The following is a 22856-nucleotide window of genomic DNA, read 5'->3' on the forward strand; positions in this document are numbered from 1 at the left end:
TCCCTCAGCAATGTTTTGAAATTTTCAGTGTAAAAATTGTATTTTTTTGTTAAATGTATTCATTAAGCATGTTACCTTACAATACCATACTCAAACACTTAGGCCTTGTGAAAAATAGTAACTTAGGAAGTTAATGCAGTTTTACTCTTTGTTTATTTTTTTCCCCCTAAGGTTTATTTATTTATGCATATAAGAACTAGGGTACAGGCCAGCGGTGTGTGTGGGGGGGAGGGGGGCGTGTGTAAGAGGATTCACTAGAGACAGAGTGGGGAACAGAACAGGAAGATTAACTGGCGAGTCAGGAGAGGTCTGCTTGCACCGTGTGGGTAGCTCCCTGGCCGGGGATCAAACTGGTGCTCCAGTGGCTGTCGATAGCTTCATAGGTTGCATCTTAACCCCTTGCACCACCAGGGAGGCCCAATGCAGTTTTACTTTTGGACTTGAACACTGAACATTACAGATTTATCTACATGGGCACCATTTTTTTTCAAAATGAGTTTGAAACAATCATTTTCTTGTTGACAAGCTAGAAAGTATCCTTCGTACAATGAAGACTCAAATTGTATCTTATCATGATGTCCTGGAACACTCCTCTGAAAGAATATCATGTCACTTTTTTCATCAGGAATATCTTGAGGAGGACTCATTTCCTATATAGAAAAAAAATTAGTTAATTTTTTAAAGGACACAAGCAAATTGAATATGTGCAGTTTATTTTGAAGTATATTATTGTACAGAACTAAAGAACTTTTTATTTTCAAGAGTTAAGGACAAAAATCTCTTACTATAAGAATATTGATCTCTCCCTCTTAATTCCTGATGGCCTTTTTTCTCTCCACACTGACTTTTTCACTATGCACTGTACATTCAGGTGTATGCCTCTAGTTTCCCCCCATTTATCTTTCTCTCCTCTCCTACTGAGTTAGTCTGTATCTGCTAAGGATGAAGTAGATTTACAGAAAAGACCCCAGTCTCTTAGGGTTAATGTTTGTTCCTGTCTTCTCCAGCCATTCACAGCTAAAGACATCGACGACTTCCCCCTCATAGGAAGTGGCAGGAATGTCAGCGCCTTCCTTCAGTGGAGTCTAGAACTGAAACGAGCTGTAATATGCTTAGTATTTGTCCTATGGCTAGAATCTGGGTTCTTGGATTGTCCTGCTATATTGGCTTACTCAGTAGCCCACGACTGTTTCCCTGACAAATACTCCATTTTCATAGCAGTAGCAGGAGCACAATAGTTACAGATAAAATATTATAATCATAATTTACAAAGTCGAGGGTTTCAAGAATGATTGGCTTCCTTCTGTGTAGCAGGACTTGTGCAATGCTGAACCATGGTAGTTCACATATGTGTTCTATATTATTTATCTACAGGTTGATTCGTCAGAATACCCAGTTGTTCCTCTTTCTCCCTAGAGCTGAGTCAGGAAAACCATGATGCTGCTATAGTAGGTTAAAGAGTTTGACAATTTTTGGAAACTATTCATTTCAGTGGTTCTCTTTTTCGCTATTCATGCTCTAGACAAAAGGTTGAGCTGGGAATATTTGGTTTTTCTAATTTTGCAGATAAACCACGGCTCAGTCTTACCTTAAAGGTAGCTGCTTTGTTCTCACAGGAGAGAGTAAACATTTTCTTACACCTCACAGAGATGGTTGTTGCCATACCTCTAGTGAAGCTGTCTTTATATAAACACAATATAAACGTGATCTGGGCTTTATTTTCTGAAATAAACATTCGTAAGTAAGAACATTAGTTAAAAGATTTTTTTGCAAATTAATTATTATGGAAATTACCAGAGGGATAGTCTTTAGTGGGTCCATCACCACTCCTCCTCACTACACACACACACACACACACACACACACACACACACACACACACACACGGAGATTTTGCTAGTCAGCAGGAGACCACACACACCAGGTTATGCATTCTTTAAAACACATTAAAATGTGTATTACAACACAAGTGCAGCCACTTTTTGAGTATTTTAGAGATACTCAAAATTCTAAAAGATTGCCATTAACTTTTTTTTTAAGATTGATTTATTTATGCATACAAGAACTTGGGTACAGGCCAGAGGTGCGGGAGGTGAGAGGATTCACCAGAGACAGAGTGGGGAGCAGAACAGGCAGACTGACTGAAATACACTGCTGAGGGGAACAGTGGGCAAGACAGGAGAGGTCTGTTGCACCATGTGGGTCACCTTCCTGGCTGGCCGGGGATCGAACTGGTGCTGCAAGCTGCAGGCTTGCAGATAGCTTCATAGTGCTGAGCTTACCCCTTGTACCACCACACACACATGGTGGGAGGGAGGGAAGGAGAGAGACAAAGAGAGGGATAGGGAAGGAAGACGGAGAGAAATACCTGGAAGGTCAGAATCAGGCATGTCTTCAAACACAGCTTCACATCCGTTGCCAAAGAAGAGAACATGGTTGTTCAGATTTCGTATGACTGAGACTCTAGATTCAAGCTTGCTGAAGTAATCTGATTCCAGGTTTTCTACAGTGCACATTAAATAATTTTTTTCCAAATTCACAAATAGGAATAGTATATGTTTCAATTTTCAAAAACTATTAATCACTATCCCCTCTTCTAGTGGCACACCCTGTATCTTGTTATTACTCAGAACACTACCTCTGAAATCTTACATTGAAATATACTACTTTCTGACTATAATTTCCATGGTTTTAGTTTTCTTATGCTTTTACTCCATTTCATAGAGTCCTCCAGTCTCCTCATTCTTGCATTTCCTCCCCACCTGAATTCTTCTTGTTCTGTTCCTTCTCCATACAGCTTGGACCTCATGGTTTATCATTGTGTTGACCCTTTTGTCATATCTTGAATCTCTAAATCACTTTCTTTCCAAATCAGGCTGCTGAGTTCTGCTGATATAAACAATTATAGAAATGTGCAAATTGATGTTACTACAAACACATCAATTGTCCAAACTTATTTCCTTTCACTCTCTTCCATAGTCTATATCTCCTCCATCCGTTGGATCCCATCTCTGTAGCCAGCCTTGTCTCGCTCCTCTGTTTAATAGTCAAGCTTATGGCATCATTTCCTTACTTTCTATTCACTCTTCTACTCATTGCCTCTATGTCCATTTCTCCACCAAATTACTTTCACTGAGTTCACTGAACTGCTGGTTGCTAATTGTCATAGACATTTTCAAGCCCTTGATTTTCAAGGCTACAAAATTCAACAGTACCTATTCCCTCCATCTTGAAATGCTCTTCGGGGATTGTGTGACCTTTTTTTGGTTCTTCTTTTCCTCTTAGGTTATTCTGTTTTGTTCTTTATCAGCTTCTCTTTCTACTGCATTTTTAAATGTAGATATTCCTCATAGGTCAGTCTTTGGCTTTTACCTTCTCACACTGCACACTTTCTCTAATTTTCTCTTTATTTCTACAGCTTCTGATGCCATTTCTATGTACAAGCCTCCTACATCCATATCTGCAGCCCAGATTTTTATCCTGAGCTCAGAATCATATGTGCAAGTGTCTTCTGGACATTTCTATTAGGATAAAATCCAAAACTAAATTTATCATATATCTTCATCTTTGTCCTGTATCTCTTTACTCTGTTATTCTTCTTGTGTTTCCCATTTCATGTAGGCAATGAAACTGCCTATGTGGAAAAAAACACAACAAAACACTACATATTTCTTTCTATCCCCCTTCTAAATCCACCCCCCGGCCATATCCTGTTGATTCTTCTAAGTATTTCTAAAACCCCTTCACAGCTTTTCATCAGCACCTCACTGTGTCTACTTTAATAATTCATGTTATCATGGTGACTACAATCGTAGACTAGTAATTGCATTTCCCCCTTTTTGTTCCCACATCAGTTCTTTATACTGAAGCCAGAGGAATCAAAATTCAATTTTAGTTAAAACTGAAATTCAGATACCATCATGTTGCTTCTGAATTTTAATGAGGCACATGGTCACACGGAATAAAGATTATATTTTACAGATTTTCTTGCAGTTGGTATGGTCATATGACTAGAATTGATGTGTGCACCTTCTAAGAACTTTTAAAGGGAACAGGCCTGTCTTTCTCTCATTTTGAATTCTTTCTTGATAGCTAGGATATGGACCCAGGAAGTGTGATGAGGACATCTGAGTGTGAGAATGAGTTCCACAGCTAGGGAAAGATGGAGTAACAAGATATTGGGAACATGAGATCCCAACATCATCAGACTGCATCAACTAATTCTGAACTGCCTTCTTGGACTTTTGTTTGAAAGAAATATTTACTACTATATATATAAAGTAGTAAATATTTCTTTATATATATATAAATGTACTAATATATATAAATGTACTACTATATCTGTATATTAGTAACTATATTTTTAGATTTCTGTGTTACAGCAAACTAATCTGTATCCTAGATTATACACATTGCATTTAATGAATCACTATTACCCCAAAGATAAGGTTCAAATTCCATATCTTGGAATAAGAAAACCTTCTTAAGCTATATTCTATTTACTTATCATTCTACTCTCACTGTTCTCCTATTCCCACTCTACTCCCCGTCTGCCATGTTTTCTTTCATATCTTGGTCTTTGGATGTGATCTCTCTGTTCAGAATACCTTCTCTTGGCTAACTCCTATTTACTCTTCAAATCTGTTCCTTCTTCAAAGTTCCTCCCCATAATCTACTGGGCTAAGTACTTAATGCCAATTTTTACTGAGTTAAATATATGGAGAGTAGAGCAATCTTTCAAGAAACATGGAGTGGTAAGTCAATTATATCTCAATAAAGCTGGGAGTGGAGGAAGAAACCTGAAGGGACATTGCTTTTTTTTTTTTTTTTTTTTTTTAAAGTTGCTGTTTTCTATTTCTAGTCCAGTTAGGATCACCTTGAGAATGAGGAAGATGCTGATTTTTAAGGAAAATTGTGAGAAACTGATGACTGAATAATCTGAGGGTCTGTTAGATGAACACAGATTAGATATGCGTATGATTCTCCCTGATGCCAGAAGGACAAGTTCTCATAAGAAGAATGATTCAGTTCGGCTTGCTCCTTCCCTATCTCTCTACTTTCAGAATTCTCTGACTCCTGGGAGCTTCCCAGGCTTCTCTATGATGCATTTCTGAGAGAGGGGATTGCAGAAGGGAGATATTCTTAATTTTGGACAATTTTCCTGCTTCAACCCCTTTTTCACATATAAGTGAGAAAATCCATGATATCCTGCTAAACTTAGGATCTCTATAACAGGAGAGGCCTATTTTACATATTCTAAGAACTGGGGAATTTTCTAAGGTATAGAGCTTCATATTTTGTTAGAGATTCTTCTTTATATCTCTTTATGGCCATCTTTATCCCAAGGCTGTGCTACTGAGTCCACATGCTTTTGAAGGAAGAAAAACTTCTCAAGAAGATTGGCAACCATTTCTCTCAGCTGACAATGGTGATATGGATGTATCTGTGGGGTGCTTACTCAAGTAGCTATTTATTTTGCAAAGAATGAGAAATAAATTTATACTTTACCATCATTTTCAGCTAAAGGGGAAAAAAGAGAGAGAAATAATGTTAAGTTCTATATTTAAACTCACAATCTCAGCTCACCTTAGCTTTTCATTACTCGTTCCTGCCACTTTTCGGTCTTTAACTCCTGTCTTATCTGTGATGGCCTTTGTCGGCCTCTATCAGAAATATTATATCATCATCCAAAAGGTCTCATAAAATGTTCATTAGATTTAGTACGGGAAATTAAATATAAACCCAAATCCGGCATTTGTAAATTAAATTTGTAGCTAAAAATAAATTTTATAAAGTGATGGATTTTCCTCTGAAATTTACTGCTTTAAGGGAAAGTCACCTAACGTCTGTCTATGAAACTTTCAAAACAAGTCAAACTTTCTAGCTACCCACAGAAGATTAATCATAAGCATTTATTTTTATTTGTCAAATATATTTACATAAAATGGTATAACTCACTCACAGAACTCTAGATTTATAGTATCTTTTACATAATTGCCAAGTTACTTTGGGAAATTGTATTCCCTAAAAATACCCAGTTTTGTGGGGTCCCCATGACCCACCTGCATCTGCAGCCACTTGCTACTGCTAATAAAGGGCCATGACATGTTGTGGGACAAGATGCTGGGACTTTGAATATATTATGCCTAATTTCTAGAAGTCCAATAATTTTTTCCAGAGAAGAGTATCATTAGTACTACATTGAAATTTAGTGACAACAAGGAGTCACTTAATAGTTCATCTCACAATATTTTTCCTATTTGAATACATTTATCTGAACCCTGATTTTGGCCTATTGCCTTGCACTTACTTTCAAAATAAAGAGTATTGTTAATAAATTTCATTTTCACAAAATTGATGCAGTTGTCTTCTGGTGCTTCAGCAGCCATCTTTGTTCCTAGTGAAAGCAAAGAATCATGTGCTAAGTGGTTATGATTGTTCTTTTTGTGAAAAAGGAATCTTTTACTACTTGCTGCCTTGTGCTGTCTCCAAATTCAGAAGTCATTGTATCACCCCATAATTTGATGAAAACTCTGATGCTGGGAGTCTTGACCTTAAGAATATCCATTTACAAACATTCTCTTGTAAACCATTAGATATTTGAAATCTGGAAAGCATTTTCTTATTAAATGATATTATAAAGGGTGGATAAGGGTCCACTATTAAACTGGATTATTGTTTTTGTAATTATTTTGGCAAATATAAATATTTTATCAATATAATTAAAGGATACCAGAAACACACCTAATTTTATCCTTTAACTGAGACTGGCTCTATCTGTCTTACAACCAATGGATTTCTGTGTGTGAGAAGTTTAAAGTTTGTGGCTTCATTGTCAAAGTGCTAAAGGTGAGGCAGTGATAAAAAAATAGTGTTTCCTCCTAGGAGTGGGGGCAGGGTGGAGGAGGCTGAAAGGGCCCTGGCATCTGATGGCTGCCTTTCTCCCAGGGCAGCAGCAGTTTTTGACCTGGAGTCTAGACTGTACTATGATTTTTACAAAAGTCATAAATAAATACAATCATAAATACAAAAAGCCAAATATAATAGGTTTTGAAAATGTTAAAATCTTTTCATTTTGTTCTTCTCTGCTCTACCCTACTTTAATATGGTGTGTTCCCTTCCAGAGTTTTGTCTACGGAGCAAGATTTCTAAATCTGGGAAAACTGTGAACTTGGGTGGGAAAAGTATATATTTATTTTCACCAACTTCTTGAGGAAATTCAGCAGCTCTTCCATTATGATGTGGGAAGAAAACCACAGTAACTGTGACTAATGGAAATATCTATTTCCTGATGTGTGGTCATTGTTGCAGAGATCTTGAAATATGATTTAAACTTATTAGTTCTTTGAAATATATGCAAGCTATAGTATTACCAGTAGATCTTGTTATTTAATGTTAATAAAGAAACACATATATAGTATACTGAAATTTGTTAGAATGATTTTTTTCATAACCTTATTTTAATATAATGGGTTTCCTTTCTTCTTAAGTGTTTAGTTTTACACATAAAAATATAATTCTGAGAAGGCATCCATAGACTTCACCAGACTGTCCACAGTGGTCCATGCCATAGAGATAATTAAGAAGCCCTACTCTAGAATTTAAAAGTACCTGGAGTTTAAATTTTTTTTTTAAAGATTCATTTATATATTTATACAAGCACTGGGTACAGTCAGAAGCATGGGAGGGTGAGAGAATTCACCAGAGCCAGAGTGGGGAACAGAAGAGGCAGACTGACTAAATACACTGCTGAGGGGAGCAGCGGGTGAGGAGAGGTCTGCCGTGCCATGTGGGACCCTCGCCAGCGGCCAGGGATCGGGGATCGAACCGGCGCTGCAGAGGCTGAGGGCAGCTTCGCAGCCCAGCACTCAACCGCTGCACCACCAGGGGAGGCCCTGGAATTTAAATTTTTTCAAGCATAGTCTACTGAGAGGTCAAACAGATATGGTAGAGGAAGCAGGGAATTAAAATCTAATTGAAAAAACTTAATCCAAATTAAGCTAACCCAAAATATTTGTTAGTTGGCAGCTATTTAGCAGTTTTATATCTAGGTTCATTTCTTTACACATATTCAAGTGTGGATAGTTAGTAAATTTATGACGATATATGATCTGCATCAATTGGTAAAATAATGGCTATGGTAGTCTTGTCTATAACCTTTATTTTTATGTAATGCATACATATTTTTGAAATTACTTCACCTGAAAAGTACCTAGTAGTCAGAAAATTGGATATTCCTACTGTTCATCACAGTGAGTATTAGGTAGTCAATGAGTCAGCAGATTTAGAGAAGTACACAGTTACCTTAAAAAAATAGACAATCTTTGGTGAATCCTCTCACCCCCTGCAACCCACAACTTTGGCCTACACCCCAGTTCTTCTATGCATAAATAAATAAATCTTTAAAAAATGAACAATATTTGAATTTAATCATCCATTAATTATTCACTAAGTATCAGGTATGTAGCTAGACAGTTGACTAATCACACAGGAATGAGACTTAGCTCCTATCCACCAATTACTGAGAATCTAGTGGGAGAGGCAAATATATAAACAAGTACAAAATAGTATCTGAATGCTGTAAGAGCAGAATGTACAAGACGCACACTGTGTCTGGCAGAGTTGGAGAAGTTTCTTACAGGAAGTAGCAATTGTGCTGCTTTGATTGAGAGGAACACATTGTCAAGACTGGGGAGAGCATTCTACGAAGAAGGAGCAAAGTGAGTAAATGCCAGGAAGCAGGGAGGCCATGACTTTTTTGGAGCCTTATCATTTTTTGCCATAAGTAATATAAATGCAGCCACATTCTATAGGAAGAACGCACTTATAATCTAACATAATTCAAGATTCAATTTTCCTAGAGAATAAATATAAAATTATGTGAGGCGATATCCTTGGAGTACATAAATCTACAACCAAAATATATTTTTGCTTCCTTTTTTTCAACTTTCTCAACATTATTAGTAATGTTTTGCAAAGTGCTTTCCATATACCGCCTATCATGGTCATATTTTAACTTTTTTATTATTGTTTTCTTGCATCTAATTTTTCTCAAGTTATTTATTTGGAGATTTTTTGCAATACAAGCAGTGATAATATTCCTTAACATTGTTATCAGATATTAAAATACTTAAAATTATAATAGTAGTGAATGTTAAAAAAAAAAAAGCACAGCAACAGTCTGTATGTCTCAAGAAATTCTGAGATATTTATAGAAGAGCCCAGTTTACATAATACTTACCAGGCATAAGCGACACTTCTATGTGGCAATAGTGTTGCCAGCTCATAACTCACTTGGCTTACCCGTTTTGAAATTATGTCATTCTAGATGAACTATTTAATTTGGAGTTCACATATTTCATTTTGCTGATAAGTTGAGAACATTATTTTTATTCTGCCTATTTTATTTCACATAAAATGCAACTTGCACTAGAGTTCAGTTTGACAAAATCTTCTCAAAGATCCTGTTTAAACTAAAGAGTTTGAACTTCTTTTCTGAAAAAATACTGACATTTTAAGTAGGAGAAAGACATGGTCATATTTGTTTTAAAAAAGCTCTTTCTTGTAGAATATACAAAATGGATTTCATGGGGCAACACTGGACCGAGGCCAGAAAACAATTTTGGAAAATTTTGGAAGCAATTTTAACAGTTAACTTAAAAACCAAGGAGGAAAAAAAAAAAAAAAAAAAAAACCAAGGAGGCTTTGGACTGAAGTAGTGGCTTCAGTCACCACTGAAGGGGAGTTGATGCAGCTATTAACTGTCATGAAGGGGAGAGGATGGATTCCAGAGAGAATAAAAAGCAGGGTTTTTGAGCTAATTGGTTATGGGTTAAATGGAAGAAGGATCTACTGAGGATGATTTCAGTTTCTGACTTGGGCAGTTTGTTGAGTGATTACCTCACTAAGAACTATGTTATAAGTTATAACTTATAACTATGTTATGTTATAACTATGTTATAAGTAACTCCATTCACTAAGAAAATAGATAATGAAAGACAGGCAGGAGTGGAAAACAGTGCAGTTTTGCAAATGAAAGAAGTGTCAAGAAGTCAAGGTAGAAAGGAGTTTCAATGAGCGGCTACTTGAAATCAGAAGTTGCAGAGCCCACAGATTAGATACAGGCTTAAACTTGTTCACTGTTTTGGTAGTTGGGAAGGTATTTTTGTTTTTCCTTTGGCAATTGTGAAGTTTTGGCATGGTAAAAATTTGTGGAAAGTGGAGGTAGCAGAGGACAGGTTGACAAAGATCTAGGACAGAATGGGTGGTGGTAGGGGGCTACTGTAAGGACAGAATTCGAGGAAGTTTGGCTATAAAGTGAAGAGAGAAGGGTGGTAGCTCTTAGGGGAAAGGAACTTGCAAATTTCAACTTCTGGTTCCAAATCCACAGTTCCAGCTGTAAGAGACTTTAATCCTTCTCGACGTTTTATGTTTCCCCTGTCTCAAAATACTGTAGATTATATCAGAAATATCTCTAGAATTTGGTATCTTCTCTCCATCTCCAGCAGTGTAGTTTTAAATCAAGTCCTCATCACTTCTTTTTATTATTAATTTAAAATATATTTTTTACATCGTTCTTCTTTTTTGTACAATGTATGCTTTCTCATCTCAATTATAGTCCCCGTGAAATTCCCACCATCCATTCACCCGTGTACCATCACCATAGTCCCGTGTGCTCTTCCCACCCCTGCTTTGATCCAACTCCCTCCTCCACCCCGCAGAATGTCTCTGGTTTATAGTTGCTGGTTGATTTTGATTTTCACTTTATTATAATTACTTCCCCCCACCATCCCTTATTTGGATCCTCTACATTCCTTTTATAAGTGAAACCATCAGTATTTCTTTTTCTTTCTGGCTTATTTCACTGCTCATCACTTCTTGTATCTTCTTTGAATACTCTCCTGTTTGGTTTCCTTGCTTATTGACTCACCTCAACTCCACACTGTTGCCGCTTTTACCCTTGACAGGCCCAGACTTTCCCTGCATTTGCTTTTCCTGCCAACTCCTCCGTGATTCTTTAAGTCTCAGCTCCAATATATCTCCTGTAAGAAAACTTCCCTGACACCTCCATTTCTCGTCATTTTCTCCCCAGTGTCCTGGTCAGGCTACTGAAATAGCTCTTACAACACTGAATTAAGATGATTTTGATTACAAATAGGTTTGTCCCACTTCAGTGTGAGTTTCTTTTTTATTTTTTAAAGACTTCCACACCTGGCAAGAGGTCATATGCAGTAGGAGCTTATCCATGTTAAAGGAATAATTTTTGATATGATAAACACTGTTGCTACAACAGTGTGAAGAGCGACTGGTAGAATTTATTTTTTTGTTTTAAAATTTTCACTCCATCTGAAAGCTGGTGAGAAAGAGAAAGGAAATGAGGAAAATCTGAAAACAAATTAAAAAAATACAATAATTTCTTTGATGTTCTTCCCCTTATTTTTTTCTGGTAGTTTTTTATTTATTTTTATTTATTTTGAGTTTTTGTATATTTTTATTTATTTTGAGTTCTTGTTTTATCCCTCTATGATTATATTATATTATTTATATTATATTATTTATTTATTTAAGATTTATTTATTTATTTATACAAGCACTGGGTACAGTCAGAATCACAGGAGGGTGAGAGAATTCACCTGAGCCAGAGCAGGGAGCAGAACAGGCAGACTGACGAAATACACTGCTGAGGGGAGCAGCGGGTGGCAGGAGAGGTCTGTCGCGCCATGTGGGACCCTCACAGGTGGCCGGGGATCAACTGGCGCTGCAGAGGCTGCAGGCAGCTTTGCAACCCAGCACTCAACTGCTGTGCCACTGGGGAAGCCCTATATTTTTTATTTTATGTATTTTTTACCCTCGATGATTTTCTTTTACCCTCTGTGATTACAGCCATTGTTTCCCATTTTCCCTTTTCCTCCCAGTTTTCCTCTGTTTCTTTTTCATTTGTGCTCCTTTGCTTTTTCAACTCCAACCTATGAAACTTGCTCCACCTAGGAAGCCAGATAATTGATTTTTTAAAAAGGAGTTATGCAACCACCTGAAAAAGATCCTCCCAGAAGTATGTGGCGACAATTCATTTTTTGAAACAAAATAAAGTTTAGTTAAACTAGCCCTGGCAACTAATCAGAAGCTTGTGAATGGTAGAATATGGGCACAAGCAATTACAATCTCATCTGGGGCAAGTCACTTAATTCTGAGTCTCAGTTTCCTCATTTGGACAACGAGGAAGCTCCTTAAGGTCTTCTCCAGCTCCAGCATTCTGTAATTCAGTATTAAAGTTAAGGTTGTAAGGAAAAAACCATCCACACATGGTAAATGCCCTAGTGACCACTTCCTCATAATTCTACGATAACACATATTGATTGAATATTCAGTATGTAGCCAGGCTGTTAAGCTACTAGCTTAAAAAATACTGTTAGATTAAAAGTAAAAATGTCTTGAACTTGAAAAGCAACTATAATTATGTTTATCTTTGCTGTGGAATTCCAAGTCTGCAGAATGAAATAAGGCAGCATATTACCTAATTCCCTAAAATCAGGTAATCATCTTAAAAGCAACAGGATCAAAATCTAACTTTTCAGTTCTGTAAATCATTGTTTTTTTGTTCTTGAAAATTTTGCCATCTTATATATGTATGTATATGGATGTGGCAAAGGTGGGGGTGGAAGAGAACTTAAAATTGTTTAATCAACTGCTAACTATAGACTTTAAGCAAAAAATCCAAAAATGAGATGTAAGTGGTTGGAATGGCCTTATGTGAAAAGGAGAATTCAATTTAATCTTAAAAAACTCTTAAGATTTGAATAGACGAGAAGGTCAGAGAAGATCATTTATATGGTAATTAAAATAATTTTGTAGAATAATTTTGTGAATATAGTGGAAGAGTCCTGATGTCCTGCAGTGAACATTAGGTAAGGTGGGGTTAGATTATGGAAAGTTTTTGAAGTCACATAGAAGAGTTTAAATTTAATCTCACAAGGCAATAGAACACATTGTGGATATTCACTGTGGGTATTTTTAGAAGCTATGAAGCTACTATATTAAACTACTAAATTGAACTACTGTAAGAATATATATAGGAATTCATGTAAGAAGTCATATTATTCATGTAGGGATATTATGAAAAATCAGATTAAAAAAAGATATTTTGAAGAAAGATTTAATAGAATTTGAAATAGCTGGATAGCTATGTAAAATGAGGAGTTTAAGGGTGTCTTAATTTTGTTATTCATGCTTCTAGAGATATTTATTCAGTCCTTTCCTTATTGTGAGATAAAATTCTTGTGAACCTATAGTTTTGTGCAATTATAGCCCAACCTGAGGGTGCGGGTGCAGTTTCTATAAAGATTATCAATCTTTGGCAATTTTTTTGTTCACTTTTTAATTAGAGAGCCCCTTAAAAAGAAGCATATTTATCATTGCAAAGCAGCAAGACTTGACGGGTTCATGCGGTTCAAAGCTATTTTTATAATAATTTTAATAATTACAAATAATCATAAAATAGATAATTAGATACAATATGTCTAATAATTTTTATGTTTTTCACTCTCATTCTCTCACTAGTGTACAATAATTTACCACAGATTCCATTCTGGTGCAGAAGTTGATGAGACTGCAGCTGTCTTTTTAAGTCAGACATTAAAGAGATTTGTAAAAATCAAAACCAATGCACTGTTCACTGTAAATTTTTTGGGAATACATAGTTATCTTCAAGCAAATATATTATCTATGCCAATATGTGATGTGTTCACTCTTATTTTAAAATAAATAGATCATTATTTTAAAAAATTCTCATTTAAAATTTCTAATACAGTAAATGACAGTGATACAGTAAATAACCTAGAGAAACAAAAACTTCTCAGGGTCCTCAATCGTTTTTAAGAGCGTAAAAAAATCATGAGAACAAAAAGTTGAGAACATTTGCTCTGAAATGATAATCTCCAGTGTGGTTAAAAGAAAGAATCTCTACCCTGACTTTGCTGTGTTGCTTTTTAAATTTTTTGGTGGCTAAGTCCCTTTTGTTGTCACTGGCTGCCCATCATGGTGATGTCAGAAAGGACTTAAATTCCTCTCTGTCGCTTTTCTAGTTTATTTACCTCTAATGATCATGCCTGGGGTTCCAAATAGAGGGATGATCTTTCTTACCGTTCCGAGAGGAGGTGATCTGAAAGGTTTGAGGTGCCTTTGCTTTTCGTGATGCTGTACCGATCTGGAAGGTGGCAGCCCTTCAGCAGCCTGAGCAGGAATGCATTGGAGAACAGAACTCACCGCTTAAGTGTGACATCCTGAGAGGAAGCAAAGCCGGGGGCGGAGACTCCTGGCACGCTAGGGCCCGCCCGAAACATGGGCTCGCTCTCTCTCTCTCTCTTTTTTTTCAGGGCAGTAGAACTTGAAATAAAGTGTCAGGGAATACGAGCACATCTTTTAATGTCGAAATTACTGTTTTAATGAGATTAGATCTGTTAAAGTTGGAGTTCTAGCTCTTCAAAGCTATTACCTCTTTCAGAAGTTACCTCTAAGCGCTAGACTTTCTACTCACCTTTCAGCACAAAACTTTTTTCCCTGTATCGAACAATGCTAAATAACAATGCTAAATAATTAGCCCTAGTAGAGTAATGTCTGTAATGTAAGCAGAGCACCTAAAATGCCACTTGTAAAAAAAAGCAGAGTATAAATATCACAGCCTTGAAAATCATTAGCAAAAACAAAATTTCTTAAGAAAATTTTTTCTTAAACACGGTTTACATTCTATCACCTTGCTAGCAGGGGATTAGCAAGGCGACTTTTGTTTTTGTGTTTCCCTTTTTGCCACAGCAGATGGTTTGAAAACAGAGGTTTTAGAGGCAGGAAACAAAATGCTTGCTTTTGCTGCTATTTGGGTTATGGGTTTTATTTATAACAAGATAAGGATTTCATTTCATAAGGTCATGCAAACATCATGTCCACAGCACTGATTACAAAGATAGTCTGCGGCAGGATGTTTGGGAGGTTTGGTGATTTACCAGAAGAGGGAAAAATGGCACCTTAAAGAGATTTATGACAGGAATATACACATGAAGTAGCACGTTTTGGTTCTCCAACTATAATGCTCAATTGAGCCAATTATGAAAACATGGAGTCACATGGTGATCAGAAGCAGCATACCAAAAAAGTTAATTTTGAAAGGGTCATTTTCAATTATTTTTTTCTCTACGTGTAAAGATGTAGAATGCATAGTTCACCCACTTCTCAGCTTTGAAACGATTATTTTTCCTTGTCCTGTTCTTTTCTCCAGGTCCTGCCTACTTCATGGAGTTGTTCATGAAAGTTAGGGGTGATAATGACAGTTCTTTGAATATTTTAAAGCACTTTACAGCTATAATCTTCCATGCCCTCGCACTTATTTTTACTGGCCGAGTTTGTACAATGGAGATAAGATTTTAAAACGCAAACAAATATCCATGGCAGTCTCAATCTGATATATTAGGGAGATTCATTTTCATACAAATATTTAAAACACTAGATCATACCATGCTGGGAGAAGAATTAGAAAAATATTTCCCAGACTCTTGGATTTAATGGCTGTCAAAAAATGATGATGATGAAGAGATAAACACTAGGTGGCTAACTTTATATTTTAACAAGCAGGGATGATGATAATCTAAAACTGTATGTTTTTGTTTCATGAGATTTTAAACCAACAAGTCGGGAAGAAGACAATTTCACGACAAAACACAATCCATTAATGTGAATCCCCCGGCTTTCTGAAAAGCACATTAATTTTTCCACAGATAGAAGGAAAATTTCATCATAGATTGCTATCAGATCTCAGTGATTAGGTCCCTTGAAAGACAGTCAATTATTGTATCACAAGCACCTGGTTTTATTATGTGACTCATATTTCATAATATAGCAAATCAACTTAAACTAAGTACCGATTTTCTAGGAACTAATTTAAAAACAATTGAACATCTGCAACCAATAAACAAAAGCATACTTGTCTTTTGACAAATAAACTAAGGTGAAAAGAAATTAGTAATATATATCTACGTATTAAATATATTTGCTAAGGTGTAGGAGCGTGTACTTGAATTTATGGAGGGGTGTTATTGACCTTTGTTTTATGAGGTGATAGGCCTTTTTATCTTCCCCATCAGCTCATTGGGCATACCTTTAGAATGTCAATCTTTGAAATTGCAGGTCAAAGTCGCCAGATTAAAGCACTCAGCGACATTCAGCTCATGTATGTGAACATGAACGCTGCCCCGTAAGTCGTCTAAACATGATAATTTTCTAGGAGGGTATGATTCTGAAAGTTTGCATCAATGAAAAAGTGGTGAATTGGTAAGCACTGAATTTAGAAGTCCCGGTTCTGGGCAGGGAGACATGAGGTTTACACTTGTGCATTAAACAAACCATCTGGTCTCGGCTATAACCTTTATTCGTGGTAATGGGTGTGCTGTTTTGTGTTTCTTTACTGAGACGCCAGGTTCCAGGGACACACGCTGGTTTTGCCCTTAAAATTCTTCCTTTTCCTGGGCCTCCCTGGCGGCGCAACCTATGAAGCAATTCGCAGCCTCTGCAGCACGAGTTCGATCCCCGGCGGCCAGGGAGCTACCCCCATGGCGCAGCAGCCCTCTCCTGTCTCACCCCCTGAGGGGCCATAAATAAATCTTTAAAAAAAAAAAAAATTCTTCCCTTTCCTGTGAGATCAGTCTCTGAATTTCCTCTCCTTCCCCAAACACGGAAAGGCGGGGAAAGATTTTCCTCTCAAGGAGATTCCCAGTCAGGCAGGAGTGAGGAGACCCGTTTCTGGGTTGCGCGGGAAGATTCCGGGCGGGCTTCTGGAAGGCAGCAGGGAGCCATCACGTGGCTCGCGCGCTGCCTGCTGGGAACCGCCCTAGGCGCCTGCGCACCAGCGCGCGCCCCTATCTCCATCCCAGGCTGTCGCTGACGAACAAGCTCCCGTCGACGCCGAAGACCAGCTTGGTTTTGGGGCGGTGTTGGCGGTATGGACGCCCGCGAGAGTACCACTGGGGGCGGGAACTAGGGGGTGGGAGAGGATAGACGTCGCCCTCTGAGGGGCTGTAGTTGTGGGGGAGAAAAAGAGAGGGACATGGGGCGTGAGGAAAAAAAAAAAAGGCGGGCAGGTAAAATGGCCTGAGGGCCGAGGCGGAATTCAGAAAGAACAGACTAGAAGCCGAAGGCAGCTTGAGGCCCGGGCCGTGCCCACGCGGGGTCAACCGCGTGGCGTCGGCCGGCCGCGTCACCAGCGCCTTGGGGTGCCTCAGAGGCCGCGGGGGCTGCCGGGGCGACGCCCGCGTCGACTGACTGGGCCTCCCTGGCTTCGGCCGGGGCCCTCGGTCGTGACAGAGAATTTGTTTCCACAAGCTCAGTTAGCGAATTGTAGGCGCTTTTCTGTGGCTCACGTGCACGTTGGGTTCCTGTGAGGGGAGGAGAGGGGAGGAGATGTGGAGAAGGAAAAGGGAGGAGAAAACGTAGAACGTCGTAGTGACGATTTTTCTGGAATGTTCTTTCGTCCGCGCTCCACGGCGGGGCTGCTGGGCGCCCAGTGGACTCGGACTCAGCCGCCGTGGTCGCTGTTGGCGGCTGCTCTTTTTCTGATATTTGTGAGCGCAGCCAGGTAGCTGGGTCCGGTGCGGTTATCCAGGTTAGCGGGTTTTCTCAAAAAACAAAGGACGTGATAACGAGTATATAGATGGCGTTTCTCCTCTCGCCAATGTATAGCAATCCAGGATTCGGCGTTTTTCTTTAATTTTCAGACTCCCGGGGGAATACCTTCAGGATTTATTGGGAAGTAATTTAAAGGTAAAATTTGGTGCTATGAGAACAGTGAAACGAAGATTAGAAAGAGATGTTGGTGCTGGTCTGGCTCAGTTTTTTTTTTTTTTTTTTTTTTTTTAAAGAGTTAGTTATTTATGCATACAAGAACTGAGGTACAGGCCAGAGGTGTTGGGGGTAAGAGGGTTCACCGGAGTGGGGAGCAGAACAGGCAGACTGACCGAAATGCACTGCTGAGGGGAGCAGCGGGTGAGTCAGGAGAGGTCTGCTGCGCCATGTGGGTAGCTCCCTGGTGGGAGATCGAACTCGTGCTGCATTGGCTGCAGGTAGCTTCATAGTGCTGCGTCTTAACTCCTTGCGCCAGGAGGGAGGCCCCAGGTCTGGCTCAGTTTTACTTGTTTCTACTTGGTCATCCATCTCTTTTCCTATTTCACATTTCTGAAAATGAGATTGAGTTAGATGAACTTTAAGATCGACTTCATTAAGAATGAATCTGGAAACAAGACTTAAGCGCCTAAGATACTACTATAGACTATATAGAGACTGTATGAAGAGGAGTAGTTGAAAATTATGGAATGGTAGGTTAGTGATGTAGGGTTTGGGTGTGTGATATCATGGAATTTGATTTTATTCAGGAGCGATGACTATGCAAAGGAAGATTTTGAAATAAGGGAATACAGTAATTAGAGTATTGAAGGATTACCCAAACAACAGGATGTAGGGTAAATTAGGGGAGAAATTTAGTAGTTTAAATAAGTGACAGTTAATGGCAACCTAAATTAACAGTGCCGGTAGGAGTGGAAAGGAAGGGAAGAATTTAAGAAAACTGCATGGAATTTGCATCTAAATTTAACATTGCTCTGAATTTTGCAGCTCTTGCCTCCATAATATGTCAAATTACCTTGCAACGTCTGATGCTAGAAATTGCAAGAGACCAAGAGAACTGGAGGTAATCTGTATGCTCCTGCCTTAATCTTTTATTCTATTCTATTTTGATACGCTTATCAGATTTCTTCCATTTGAATAAACTTTTGATTAATGGAATTTAATGTTTTTATATTCCCAGGACTGGGAATGTCCCAGCAAGAATTACATTGCTTTCTAATACTTTTTACTAAGTGTAGGCCTTCAAGAAACTGTTGAGATCGCTTCGTGGTAATATGTGATCTAAAGCGGGTTCATGTTTTTGTAATAACTCTTAGAATAATTATCTTGCTATATATAACAAGTGCAATACCTAGGTAGTAAGGCTACTGTTTTTCTTTTCTTTTCTTTTTTTTTAAAGAAGAGCATTGACTATCCTTTTTTTTTCATTACTACTTCCACCAGTTGATCTGTTTGTGTTTGGGGCATTATTTGTTCTCTTATGGATTACATTATCTTACACAATTTTGCAAGCAGGTGGCTCTTGTTCAAAAATGAAAGTTTTGCTCTGTTGCTATGGGAACATCTAGTGGTTCAAGAGACAGGAAACTTTTTCATCAGACTATAAATACCGCATTCAAGTTCTAATTTAAAACCAAAATAAAAGTTAATATGTTTGACAAGGTGCTCGTGTGCCAAAAAAATTTCCTTGGTAATCACAAAATTTCTAATGACTGATTAGGACATTAGATGTCACCAGTTCATTCAAAATTGTTTTGTTATAAAACTAAGAGGAAAAAACCCAAGACAGCCCAGGCTGCATGGATATTACTCAAGGACCTGCTTTCCCTGTACCTCATTTTACTTAAAGTCACAATTTACAAGAACTTATTGATGATGTTAAATGAGGACTTAATTTTTTTTTTTAAGATTTATTTTTATACAGAGCTGGGGTACAGGCCAGAGGCACGGGAGGGTGAAAGGATTCACCAGAGAGAGAGTGGGGAGCAGAACAGGCAGACGACCAAAAAATACTGCTGAGGGGAACAGCGGGCGAGTCAGGAGAGGTGCACTGTGTCATTCTCGCCGGTCGCCTGGCTGCCCAGAATCGAACCCACACTCCAGAGGCTCCGGACAGCCTCACAGCGCTGTGCTTAACCCGCTGCGCCACTGGGGAGGCCCCTAAATGAGGACTTACTGAATATAGTTTCTGGCATGTGTGCCTTTTTATGGAAAATATTTTGTTTGCTTTTTAAAAAAATAATGTATTTGTCCTAAGGGCTCTTGTTTACTCTTTACCTATATTCCTTACTTTCTTCATTAGCCTCACATGCCAGATAGTCCACAACAGTCTTCTCTTGGAAAGACAGATTCCTATTTCTCTGATTGCGCTGGACTATTTTTTAAAGATGAAACCCTAGATAAAGATTTAAATGGTGATGTATAAAATGCTTATATTTTCTGAACATTAATTTTATGATACAAAAAACTTGTTGCAGTTAATAATTTTCTCACTGAATTTTTTTTTTGAACAGATACGAGCAAGGAAATTAGCGTAATGCTGGTTGCTTATGCAAAGGTCTTAAGGCAAGTGTTTATGGTATAGTCCCTTGAGTGTTTCTTTTAGATACAGAAGTGTTCTTGAAACTCTGTAATAGGAAATTCAGTTTAGTGGCTGTAAAACCTGTTTAGTAATTATACTTTTGGAATTTTTAATTCTACCTTTTTAAAAAGTTAATTTTCGAAGAATAACCCAAATTTTTTCACTAAACATCCTTTATCCCTAGAGTTAACACTAGGCCTCTAATTTAGATGATATAACTTAAAACTTTAGGCAAAAACTATGCCTAACATACATTTCTTTGAAAAAAATAGTTTGATGAAGTTGATAATAGCAGTGACATTAAAGATAAATATATTTAGGCAATATGTAAATTTTATCTCTAGGTAGGTTTGAAGACTGAATTTAATATTTTATTGACCTGAGTTGATCATATTTATAAATTATTATACTTCTAGGTAGCCATTGTATTTAATGATGGTTTGTGTGTTGCTATTAAAATAATGTATGTAGTCTAGTATTAGACTTATAATGTGTAAGATACACTTTTTGCTGTGTGAACAGACTTTGCATAGCAAAATGTATTTGTGGGACTAATTTAACTATTACTGAATATATTTAATAGTATACTTAATAGTATAAATTAATCAGGCTTTCTTATGCACAAACCATTTAAATGAAATAGCTGACAAACATAGCATAATAAAGAACACCACTATTATGTTGCATTTACAGGTTATAGCTATGTAGTTTAATGTTAAACTTTTTTTTCCCCATTAGTGAGAGAGCAGCAGTAGATGCATCTTATATTGACGAAATAGACGAACTCTTCAAAGAAGCCAATACTCTTGAAAACTTTATAGTACAAAAAAGAGAGTTCCTGAGACAGAGGTTTACAGTAATCGCAAATACACTGCATAGATAAGATTGTGTACTTAAAATGAGCTGAGAATTTAAGCCGTTATTGTTGTAATGAAAGGATAACATTTATGCTCTCAAAGTTGTCTAGTTGTTAAAGAGCATGTGTACATTAAACATAGGAAAATCCTTGAATTTCTTTTCTGGATTTAAAAGGGACTTTAAGTTGGATATTAATATGAAGCCTTGTAGCTTTTCTTTTGAAGGTCAAATATTTGGCATACTTTCTGAAAGTGTAACTTAAATTATATATGGGTTCTTTTTTTCTTAAAAATTCTAGCCTTTCTTAAATTTCTAAAAGGAGATTCAATGAGTTAATTTGATATTGTTTAACAAGGAGACTCAATGAGTTAATCTGATGGCGTTTAACAATATTGCAGTTTTTCTTTCACAGTATTTTGTTTAAATTGCAGATAGCTTTGGAGATAGTATTAAAATGTTTTTCATGGATTAATATTATATAAAAATCCTTAAAAGTATAAAACCTTAAAAATATGTTCCATTTTTCCCAATATGTAATAAAATGTAACTGTGTTAATGCTACTTAATATTACCCTTTGATTATTTTTGTTATTTGTTATTATACATGGTTAATAAAAATTCTTGGTCTAAAATTACTTTCTTGTGGTAAAAGCAGTAAAATAAAAGCCAGAAATTACTAATCAGAACCTTTTATGAGTTGACTTTTTCACACATCAACCAAATCACTGATACTGTTAATGTATTATGTTTAGAAGCCTTAGCAGCAGTTTGGTATGGGATAAAGAAGAGTAGTCTACAGTAAAAAAAAATTGGTGGTTAAGTATAAAAAAATACTGTTTGTAGAGGGGCACACTACTGGCACAGGAAGGGTTGGTCAATGAAGTAGAAATGGAATTTTTAAATACTAAATGCAACCAGAAAATTATATTTGAGTTGATGAGACAAATTAGCTGAAGTTTAAATCATTCTATCACCTTACAGAATTCTTTAATGCTTGGATTATAAAGATGACTTTACTGGCCCATGCTCATTTAAAAACTGTTCCTTACTTATTTTTTCTAAGCATTTATTATTAATGTGAAACAAGAGACTGACATAGTTTTAGATTGAATTTTATAATATATTGGTTACGTATTGAACGTGTCACCGTTGTTTAGCATCTGTTTCTTCCCTGGGCATAAGAATCAGAACCTGGATTTGATCATTTCATTTGGTATGATTGAGACTAGGGAACTGATTATTTGAAGATATTTTATATTGAAATTTGCCTGTGTTTTTAATAACAAGGCTATCTGGGCCTCCCTGTTGGTGCAGCTGTTGAGCACTGGGTTGCGAAGCTGCCTGCGGCCTCCGTGGCGCCGGTTCGATCCCCGGCTGCTCCCCAGCCACCGCAGGAGGGTCCCACATGGCGCGCAGACCTCTCCTGCCGCCCGCTGCTCCCCTCAGCAGTGTACTTCGGTCCTTCTGCCTGCTCTGCTCCCCGCTCTGGCTCTGGTGAATTCTCTCACCCTCCCGTGCTTCTGACTGTACCCAGTGCTTGTATAAAAACAAACAAACAAACAAATAAATAAATAAAAACATGCCTCTAAAAAAAAAATAACAAGGCTATCTGATTTTTGTTTACCTGGCAATTGGTGAAATTATTGCAGTTTATGGTACTAATTTTTCTTTGCTTTTCAGAAATAATCCCTATATAGTGATAATGGTCAGGTCTTTAAATTAGCTGTTGAATTTCATTTACAGTTATAGTTGGTAT

At 37.4% G+C, this 22856-nt stretch overlaps 3 protein-coding genes across 4 annotated transcripts in view; 2 read left to right on the top strand and 1 right to left on the bottom strand.

Moving 5' to 3' along the window:
* Window positions 1–88: 88 nt before the first annotated feature.
* On the bottom strand, window positions 89–14278 carry IL18 (interleukin 18). The gene is made up of 6 exons (XM_037505266.2): window positions 14140–14278; window positions 6311–6397; window positions 5509–5520; window positions 2369–2503; window positions 1589–1722; window positions 89–650 (listed from the first exon to the last, which is right to left on the bottom strand). Exons 2-6 carry the CDS (start codon window positions 6387–6389, stop codon window positions 429–431), a joined length of 582 nt encoding a protein of 193 aa, XP_037361163.1. The 5' UTR covers window positions 6390–6397; window positions 14140–14278; the 3' UTR covers window positions 89–428.
* BCO2 (beta-carotene oxygenase 2) overlaps window positions 8709–22856 on the top strand; it is a 40337-nt gene continuing 26189 nt past the window's right edge. The window contains exon 1 of one of the 2 annotated variants that reach the window (XM_054693099.1): window positions 8709–8720. The gene's annotated coding sequence lies outside the window, so the exon portion shown is untranslated. Of the gene's footprint in view, window positions 8721–17620; window positions 17645–22856 lie in introns of those variants that run through there. The other variant, XM_054693101.1, reaches the window with a different exon arrangement.
* TEX12 (testis expressed 12) lies at window positions 16878–22416 on the top strand. Its single transcript, XM_037504259.2, has 5 exons — window positions 16878–16982; window positions 18649–18724; window positions 19964–20075; window positions 20175–20226; window positions 20981–22416. Exons 2-5 carry the CDS (start codon window positions 18665–18667, stop codon window positions 21123–21125), a joined length of 369 nt encoding a protein of 122 aa, XP_037360156.1. The 5' UTR covers window positions 16878–16982; window positions 18649–18664; the 3' UTR covers window positions 21126–22416.

This window comes from Talpa occidentalis, unplaced genomic scaffold (assembly GCF_014898055.3).
Source record: "Talpa occidentalis isolate TD23 unplaced genomic scaffold, MPIMG_talOcc4v2.1 talOcc4.12, whole genome shotgun sequence".
Lineage (NCBI taxonomy): Eukaryota > Metazoa > Chordata > Mammalia > Eulipotyphla > Talpidae > Talpa > Talpa occidentalis.